The sequence below is a fragment of the Solanum pennellii genome, chromosome 11 (genome assembly GCF_001406875.1).
Source record: "Solanum pennellii chromosome 11, SPENNV200".
In the NCBI taxonomy this organism is placed as follows: domain Eukaryota; kingdom Viridiplantae; phylum Streptophyta; class Magnoliopsida; order Solanales; family Solanaceae; genus Solanum; species Solanum pennellii.
In genome coordinates this window covers 30,725,612-30,736,401 of record NC_028647.1, presented here as the reverse complement: position 1 = coordinate 30,736,401, position 10,790 = coordinate 30,725,612, and the positions used below count along the sequence as shown (strand labels likewise).

The 10,790-nt window shown below is 35.4% G+C and overlaps 1 protein-coding gene across 1 annotated transcript; it reads left to right on the top strand.

Annotated features, from left to right (window-relative positions):
- Positions 1–5,183: 5,183 nt before the first annotated feature.
- On the top strand, positions 5,184–9,013 carry LOC114074730. The gene is made up of 3 exons (XM_027912721.1): positions 5,184–5,343; positions 5,448–5,676; positions 8,965–9,013. Exons 1-3 carry the CDS (start codon positions 5,184–5,186, stop codon positions 9,011–9,013), a joined length of 438 nt encoding a protein of 145 aa, XP_027768522.1.
- The last annotated feature ends 1,777 nt before the right edge of the window (positions 9,014–10,790 follow it).

The window sequence follows — 10,790 nt, the reverse complement described above, 5'->3', positions numbered from 1 at the left end:
TTACATTGAATATGCTTATATGATCCATATAAAATTGAATATTGTTATCATTTTTGAAAGAGCATTAATTATTTCATCATTAAGACTATTACACTGGCATGTTTTCTGATTTGTCCTTCATTAAAATGGTTGTGGTTAAGTATTATTACTCACAGAGCTAGTGTCTCACTCCTCGCTAATTGTTTTTACAGAAAATTCAGGTGCTATTGAGGAGGATTTCATTAACTAGAGAGTGATATTTGGTTGAATCTTGTGAGCCCCGCATTGTTTTGCGTGAAAATATAACATTTGATTTTCTATGTTTATTTAGTTCCTTTAAGCTCTTATAGTCGCTCCATTTGTCAGTTCTTATATAGAGTCAATATATTCTTTTGAATTGTAGTCAAGTGACTAGTTTGAACCTCTATTTCATTTTAGAGATGAATCGGTCTTATTGCATGACAATTAGATCATTGATGGATATTATATTGTGGTTTATAGGTATTATTAGTTGTGTTGTGAATTTCCAAGACAGGAAAAGTTTAGGATAGACATAAAAACAAAGGAAACTCTACCCGATTTTCTGTAGAATTTTGATAAGGCTTGCTTTGGGATTCTCCCCCTTAGATCCGGTCATGATCCTGAATTGGGTCGTGACAAAGTTGATATCAGAGCAGTAGGTTATTGTTATGACTTATGGAGAACACGTTAGTAGTAGAATCTCAATTATGGTTAGGTTGCCGGTCATTTCAATAACCATGATTCTGCGAGGACGTGATAGGATGTGTGTGGTCTTTCTTTCTCATTCCTACATATGTGTGTGTTGTTTAGGGCCGACTAGATTAATCTAACATTATTCGTTTCTGTTAACCAGATGGGTCGAACTCAATTATCTAATGACAGAGCTACAACATGTGCTCTTGAGGCACCTAATGTCACTTTAGACAAACAACCAACTTCCTCAACTTGGGGGAGGGACAGAGCTCACATAACTGGTCGAGGAGAAGGCCGCAATTCAACCCCAGGGAACCGCAACACCATTACTAGTACTTCAAGGGAGATCACTCCAGAAAGGAGCGCTAGTCCGTCTATAACATCGCAGGCGAATGCTACTACTGGGGTACTTGCCTTTATGCAGAAAGCCATCGAGAGTTTGGTCAATAGAATGGATAGACATGACAGGGATAGTCAGTGTAATGTTGCTGTTACTCAGACACGTGCACCACTTCACACACCTGCACAAACTTATACTTTTGGAAATAAAGAGTTATCGTTGCAGGAATTCTTGAAATTAAAATCACTAAAATTCACAGGTACTTATAGTTCAGCGAATCCTCAAAGCTTCTTAGATGGGACGTTCAAGGACCTTTGAGCTTTAGGATGTTCTAGTGAGAGATCGGTAGGAATGGCAGCATACGAACTATAGGACATGGCCAACACTTGGTATGAGACTGTATTGCTAGGTCGACCTAGTGGGGTGGAACCACTGAAGTGGGATGAATTCACTAAGTTTTTCATGGATAATTTCATTATTAACACTCAGAGGCAGAAGTATGCAACACAATATGAGAGGTTGGTATAGACTCCAAATGTGGATGTGGGAACTTATAACGCCAAATTCTGTAAGCTCGCTAGATATGCTCCTTTGTTGGTACCACTTTAGATAGAGATTAAGATTCGTGCATGGGTTGGTTAGTTCTCTATTCAATGCCCTATCCCCAATATGAGTACCATGACTTATTCAGAAGTAGTTGATCTAGCTAGGAAGATTGAAGACAAAGGTCGAGAGGAGAATGCAACCTATAATGTACATAAGAAGGCTAAAAAAAGAGGGACCCTACAAGGATGAATTGAGTGAAAATCACAAAACAGGGAATTAGGGAAGACAACAACAAGGCTCTCAGACAGGGTTGGGTACAATTTCATAGTCCACCTACAAGCCACATCACATATAGGGTATTCAAGGACAATTATCTTCACAAGGACATCGTAATTCTGGAAAAATGTATGATACTACCCTATCATGCCATACTTGTGGTAAATCACAACCAGGACAGTTTTGCATTTTGACCGGATGGTGCTTTCGGTGTGGTCAGTTAGGGGTATCGCATTTGGTATTGACCTCAACCTCCGAGAAACCCATTCAGACTTCTTCTCAGCCAGCTGCACCTACTCAGACCACTCATAATGGTGAAGGTAATACTGATACAGGAAATCGAGGTGGAGGTGCTGGAGATCGTTTCACTGGAAATCAAGGACAAGAAAATGCTGATAGAGGTCAATCAAGATGTTTTGCACTTACTAGAGAGGATGTTCAGGCCTCAAATGGGGTATATATAGGTACTTTCATTTTGTTCCTTTGATGCACATGCTTTGATTGATCTAGGATCTACCCGCTCTTATGTGTCATCATACTTTGTTTTGAGATTCGATAGACAACCGGAGATGTTGAATAATCCTTTTCTTGTTTTTAATCCTGTTGGAGATTCTTTGTTTGTTAAATATGATAATCGTGATTGTCAGATTATATTTGAAGGTAAGGATACCCTAGCTAACCTAATTGTACTTGATATGATTGACTTTGATGTGTTGATGGGCATGGATTGGCTATCTTCTTGCTATGCTACTCTTGATTATCATGCAAAGATAATCAAATTCGAAATACCCATGAGGCTACTTTTGTATTAAAAGGGGGTCAAGTCCTGAGGTTGGAAAAATCATATCCTTTGTGAAGGCCCAGAGATTACTACAGAAAGATTTTACGGGTCTTTTAGCTATGGTAAGGGATACAATAGAAAGAGCACTTAGCTTGAAGAAGATACCTGTTGTGGATGAATTTTCTGATGTATTTCCTGAGGATTTGCCTAGGTTACCTCCTATACGAGAGATAGACTTCGGTATTGATTTGGCTCCTGATACATTGCCAATATCCATACCCCCATATCGTATGGCACCAGAAGAACTGAAGGAGCTAAAACAATAGTTGCTTTACTTAATTGATAAGAGTTTTATCCGACCAAATATATATCCATGGGGAGAACCAGTATTATTAGTAAAGAATAAAGATGGTCTCTAAGAATACGAATCGACTATAGATAGTTGAACAAGGTAACAATACGTAATAAGTATCCTTTGCCTCATATAGAAGACCTTTTTGATCAATTACAGAGGGCTGTCCACTTTTGAAAGATTTATCTTCGATCTGGTTATCATCAACTCAGAATCATGGAGGATGATGTTTCCAAGACAACATTCAGAACTCGACATGGGCACTATGAGTTCCTTGTGATGCCGTTTGGATTAACTAATGCTCCAATTGTATTAATGGATTTAATGAATAGAGTGTTCATGACGTTTCTAGATCGGTTTCTGATAGTGTTTATTGATGATATGTTGGTATAGTATCCTAGACAGGAAGACCATGATAATCATCTAAAGACAGTGTTACAGACTTTGCAAGAACATAAGCTTTATGCTAAGTTCTCAAAATGTGAATTTTGGCTAGACTCAGTAGCATTTGTCGGGCATGTGGTGTCCAAAGATGGGATCAAGGTGGATTTTAAAAAGACAGAAGATGTGCAAAAATGGCCCAGACCTACTTCGCCTAAAGAAATTCAAAGCTTTTTGGGTTTGGCAAATTACTATAGGCGTTTTGTGCAGGATTTATACAAAATATCATCTCCATTAACTAAGTTTACACAAAAAAATGCCAAATATCAGTGGACAAAAGAATGTGAGCAAAGCTTCCAAAAACTCTAACATGTGTTTGACAACAACACCCACATTGTCATTACCATCAGGTTTTGGGGGTTTCACAGTATTTTGTGATGCTTAGAGAGTTGGTTCAAGATGTGTTCTTATGCAAAACAGACGTGTTATTGCCTATACTTCAAGGCAGCTGAAGAGGAAGGAGCAAAATTATCCTACACATGATTTGGAGATGAATGCAGTGATATTTTCTCTTAAAATTTGGACGCATTATCTATATGGTGAAACTTGTGAGGTATATACTGATCATAATAGATTAAAGTATATTTTTCAACAGAGAGATCTGAATCTTTGACAACGACGATGGATGGAGCTGCTCAAGGATTATGATTGTGTTATTTTGTATCATCCTGGAAAAGCTAATGTTGTGGCTGATGGATTGAGTAGAAAATCTATGGGCAGTTTAGCACATATAGTTCCTCAAAAGAGACAGTTGGCAAAAGATGTGCAGAAACTTGAAGGCATAGGTGTCAAATTTAGTGTGGGAAGTTCAGAGATATGCTAGCTTGTGTGCAAGCCAAATCTTTATTAGTGGAGCGTATTAAGAATGGTCAATATGATGATGAACAACTTTGTAGATATCGAGATGAGGTGACAACTGGTAAAAGTAAGTAGATGATAGTTGAATGTGTGGGTATGCTTCGACTAGGTAATTGATTGTGTGTACCAGACATAGGTGGACTAAGACGAGTTATTCTTGAAGAAGATCACAACTCTATACTATGTACCCTGGTTCAAATAAGATGTATCATGACCTGAAACAATTGCATTGGTAGGAAGGTATGAAGAAAGATATTGCTAATTTTGTTTCCAGTTATTTGACTTGTCAACATGTTAAAGTAGAGCATCAACGACTTGAAGGTTTACCACAAGACACACAAATCCTAGAGTAGAAATGGGAGAGAGTCACTATGGATTTTGTGATTGGTCTACCCCGAACTCTTAGAGGTTATGACTTTGTATGGGTAATTGTAGACCGACTAACAAAACTAGCACACTTCTTACCAATAAAGACAACATATGGTGGAGTGAGATATTCCCAGATATTTATGAATGAAATTGTTAGACTTCATGGAGGGCCTATATCCATCATATCTGATAGAGGGTCACAATTCACATCACGCTTTTGGAGATCCTTTCAAGAAGCTTTGGGTACTCGAGTAGACCTTAGTACTAAATTCCATCCACAGACAGATAGACAGACTGAGCGTTCTGTACAAATCTTATTGGATATTTTGAGAACTTGCATTCTTGATTTTAGAGTTAGTTGGGATGCTTACTTGCCTTTAGCTAAATTTGCTTACAACAATAGCTTTCAATCCATAATTCAGATGGCTCCATATGAAGCATAGTATGGAAAGCGATGTCGCTCTCCTATAGGGTGGTTTGAAGTTGGAGAGGCTAATGTGTTGGAACCAGACTTACTACAAGAAGCCATGGATAAGGTCCAGTTGATTAGGCAGAGATTGCTCATGGCTCAAAGAAGGCATAAGTCTTATGCGGATAAGAGAAGAAAAGATCTAGTGTTCACAATTGAAGACAAAGTCTTTTTACGAGTTTATCTTATGAAAGGTGTGATGCGGCTCGACAAAAGAGGTAAATTGAGTCCGCGATATATAGGACCGTATGAGATAGTGGACCGGGTAGGAGTGTGGCATATGTTTTGGCACTTCCTCCCGATATGTGTTTCATCCATCCAGTGTTCCATGTTTCTATGTTGAGGAAGTATATATCAGGCTCCTCTCATGTACTTGAGGAAATGACTATACCAATTGATGAGGAATTATCATATGAAGAGGACGATGTGGCTATTATGGACAAACAAGTAAGAAGGTTAATGTTAAAGGAAATTGTGTCCGTGAAGGTCTTATGGAGGAACCATACCATTGAAGAAGTTACTTGGGAGTTTGGAAAGGAGATGCGAGACAAGTATCCTCTCTTATATACCTTTACTTTAAATTCGAGGACCAAACTTCTTAGGTGGGAAGAATGTAATACCTAATTTAAAATAAGGGCACATATGTCTTTTAGCTCTCATTAAAAAAAGATCAGTAAATTTTAAAAAGGGTTGAAAAACCTTAACAGAGCAGCACAAATGCTGGAACAACAATGATTAAAAAAAACAAAGAGCTCTTGTTCTACAACAAACAAATGAAGTAAAAAAAATTAATTGAAAGCCTTATTTCTCACACTAAAAAGAGAGGTGAAAGAAGAAGCAGACGAAGGTAAGTTTCTAACTAAGTTTAAAGGTTGAATTTGTATCTTGCATGACTATAAGATAGAGAATTGGGAAGTTGAGAAACATGGGTTTAGGAGAAATAGAGGAAATTTATTTCATTCTTATGAACCAAGTGAACATAGTCAATGATTTGAACGGTAAAATTTGGTATTGTTCTTATATGAAATAAAAGTAATCGTGCAGTAAGGTTAGGTTGATCTTTTTGCAGTGAGAATTGACCAAGAAGAGACTATTTTATGTGATTAAAGAACTAATTAAGTGATTTGGGAAGATTTCGAATCAGTGATGAAACCTCTCGGGATGGGTTTTTGTTAATATGGTGTGAATTACCTAAACAGAGGAATTAACACGAAATCTTTATCAATGTGTTTATAGTTTGACCAAAGGAATTCATACGGACCATTCAAGTGAAGAGCTTGGTGTTTCAACACAAGTATTAGGAGTAGTAATTTACTACAATTGATGTTTTATAATTTGCATGATTTTCACATGGTTTATAAAGTAAACGTGTTACTGAATGTTTTGAACTTGCATGTGGGGATAGTCTTTTACTAGATATGATACTGAAAATATTATTTGAGATGATCTCATTTTTTTACAAGATATGGTTACTGTTATTGAAAAAGGTTTTACGATTATTTGAGAAATAGTATTTTGACAGGTGATTGTTAACTATGAAATGATATGACTTGATAAGATTTAAATGTATGTTCAATTTTGAAATGCTTCTACTAATTACAAGGAAAATATAAATGGGAGTAGACCTTGACGAATCCTGTAACTGACGGCGGGATCATTAGACCTGGTGCACCTTGTAGTTACTGAATTTTGATAAAGCCCTTGCTAGTGGGATGTGGAACTAGTATACTGTTAGTGATATCCCTCGAGTAAGGATCTACTGATATGAATATTAACTCTTATAAAGAGTTCAGTGTTATTGGTTACTTCTTAAAGAGAAGACCATTATGATTATATTATTCATCCTTGAAAACCTCCCAGATATAAGATTTGATATGAAAGTGTTTTTCTAAGTTTACAACTATAAGATTGGATATGAAAATGGAATTTTACTGAGTTTGCTATTATATATTTACACTGAATATGCTTATATGAGGCATATAAGATTGAATATTCTTATTGTTTTTGAAAGAGCATTATTTCATCATTATTACTATTACACTGACTTGTTTTCTGATTTATCCCTCATTAAAATGATTGTGGTTAAGTATTATTACTCACTGAGCTAGCGTATCACTCCTCGCTAATTGTTTTTACAGAGAATTCAGGTAATATTGAGGAGGATTTCAGTAACTAGACAGAGAGATTTGGTTGCATGTGGTGAGCCCTACATTGTTTCACGTGGCAAGATAACATTTGATTTGCTATGTTTATTTAACTCCTTTAAAATATTAGAGTCGCTCCATTTGTCAGTTCTTATCTAGAGTCAGGATATTCTTTCGAATCGTAGTCAAGTGACTAGTTTGAACCTCTTTTTCATATTTGGAGATGAATTGGTTTTATTGGGTGATAATTAGATCATTGATGAATATTATGTTGTGGTTATAGTTGTTATTAGTTGTGTTATGGATTTCTGAGACATATAAAGTTCAATATAGGCATAAAAACAAAGGAAAGTCGCTCGATTTTATGTAGTATTTCGATAAGGCTTGCTTTGGGATTCTTCCCCTTAGTGCCGGTAATGATCCTTAATTGGGTCGTGACACTAAGCCTGCCCAACTCCCAACAGTCGGAACTCACCTAACAGATCTTACACAATTACATATTAAATTTTTTAATTAACATTGTTGACCCTTATTATTTTTGAACAAATGAATGATACATAACTTTTTAATATATAAAGATAAGAAGATCGAGAGTAACTCAAATAACAAATGTTGCCTCACATATTTACTAATTTGGTAACACTATTAAGGTAATTATATATTACGTAACATTTCTCTTAAAAATATGTAGCGAAATTTTACTTTTTCACTTATCACTGGTCTTCATGGTTTTGTCCTATGTCTCAAAATTATCATATTTTATTTAACTATTTGAAAGTAATTATATGCTATCATACTTGTAAGTTTATTGATTATATATATATATATATATATATACACACATATATATATATATATTGAAAATATGAGATTAAGAAAGAAAAACTGATTTCTTCCTACTTATTTACTAAGTGATTTCGAACGACAAAAAAAAAAGAATATGATCATCTAAAAGTAATATTGTTATTAGGAATAAAATGTGTTTAAGAAGAAAAAAATTAGTAATATATTTATTAGGAAAATGATGTTTTTGACACATTAAATAATAATAGGAGCATTTTAAAACCAAAATCTTGATATCATTAGGACTTTTAGATCAAACTATTAACTAAAGACATTTTTTGTCTGTTTCACAAAATTGAGGCATATTTTAAATACTTTTTCTATAAATAATAGTCTTTATGGTGCAAAAATTAATTAATTAATTTTTATTTTTTTGGTTGAAGAACCCTTGTAGGGGTAGGGGCTGAGCAACACCCCCAGACCTAATCATAGATAAAAACAAAAGTACAAGGAGGGGGACATAAACCTTACCTCCAACTTAAGGTGGCTCAAGAGTTTGGTAGCCAACTAAGTATCCCTAGTAGGTTCTCCAACTCTTCCCTATACTACTAGCTATCCTAACATCTAAGAACCTATGAGAGGACTCCTCTCAATAGAAAGAATCTAGGAACACATAAATAAGGGAGACTCTCCCTTTACAGTAAGGCCTACACCTAGACAAAGTCCAAAGCGAAAGGGAAGAGAAATACTTCAAGGTGGTCTTTTAATTCTCTTCAATTTTTCCTCCTAAATTGGTCATGCCCATCCTTTCCAAGAGGTAACTTCCATTAGGTGCTGGAGGCAATTGCCTATGAGTATAGAAGTGTTAAGTGATGTCTGATTTATGGCTTTCCTTGGATAATATATCTGCAGTGGTATTGGATTCTCTGTAAATATGCTGGCATTGAAAGAACTCCAGTAATTGTGTGATGTACTTTTGCAAATTCCATGGTGGTTTAGAACTTTGATTCAACTATTTAGTGAGTAATTTAGAGTCAACTTCCAAAATAATCTTCTTGTATCCAAATTGGACACACCACTGCAAACCATGGGTTGCTGCTAGTGTTTCAGCTTGGTTATTGGTCCCACTACCAAGAGAAACTGTGAATGCATAGATCATGTCTCCATTGAAGTCTCTCAGAATACCTCCTCCTTCAATTTTCCCTGCATTGTGAAGTGCACTCCCATCTGTGTTTAGCTTCAAAAGATAACTGGGAGGTCTTTGCCACTGGACTTCTGTATTATTCAATACAGGGGTTGACAAATTCTCAGTAGTTGTATTGTTCCCACTATTTAGTAATTTCCATTTTAAAAGTAGGTAAAACTGCATATTTATTGGTGGATCGAGTTTTATTTTTTCAATTAAAGCATATGAACTAGTAGATGCAATTCATTGTTAAAATTGTGCAGGATTTGTTTGCGGGTGGAGCGGATACATCAGCAACAATAGTTGAATGGGCATTTCAAGAAATTATGAGGAATCCGAATATGATAGTAAACTTATGAGGAACCCGAATAAGATAGAGAAGGCAAATGAAGAACTTGATAGAACAATAGGTAAAGGAAGATGGGTTGAAGAAGATGACTTATCCCAGCTACCTTAAATAGAAGCTATAATTAAAGAGACATTAGACTACATCTGTTAACTCCATAAATCCCTCCACATTACTCCATAGAAGAATGCAATGCTGCTGGATATGACATACCAAAAGGGATAATTGTATATGTAAACATATGGTCTTTAGGAAGAAATCCTAATTATTGGGATAGACCAGAAGAGTTTATTCTCGGAAGTTTCTTAGCAAATGACATTAACATAAAGGAAAAACTTCATAATATTACCATTTGGTTCCGGAATAAGGAGGTGCCCTAGGTATAGCTCGAGATCAAACTTGTGGAGACAACGTTGATTAACTTGTTGCATGGATTCAGTTGGAGATAACAGGTGACATAAATCCAGATGAAATATGCATGAAAGAGATTTATGGATTGACTACACACCCAGAAAAACTGATATCTATGATCATGGAACCAAGACATTCTCTCCATCTTTATTAGTATGACTTTCTTGGATCCTATCAACCCTAAACTTACGTTGGTTACTTTCACCTCTTATTATAAAACTTATTTATAAATAAATATTTGTTTCATTCTATTGATTGCAAGATTTTGTCATCAAAGTATTATAGTTTTCATCCATGGATCCCTTTCCTCCATGGATTTCCTAAATTCTCCAATTTATAAAGTAAGAAATCCCCAATTGAGCTAGGATTTTCCTCTATGTCATGGGTTATTTTAGATGTAGATTTATTTGATTAATTTATGAACTTTTATGCATGAATGTATATAATATCATGATTTTAATATGAATCCTCATGAACCCCTGTTTTAAAGTCTTATAATCCATTCTTCTTCAAGATTATTCCAGAACCTTGTTCTTCCAGGCATGTAAGGATTTTATAGTGTTGGACTAGTTCGTCCTCACGCCTTACATCTACTTTTCCTAGAATTGAGTATTCACGAGATAAGTTGATTTTGATTTTTGAGTTCCATATTCTTTTTGAAATTATATTCCTTATTATTGAATTTCTATACCTTATGCATCTAAGATTCTTAAGCTGATGCGTTCATGTCTATAATTCAGCATGAACCCTGTAAATTGAGTATTCTTGAGATGAGTAGGATTATTGAGTTATGGG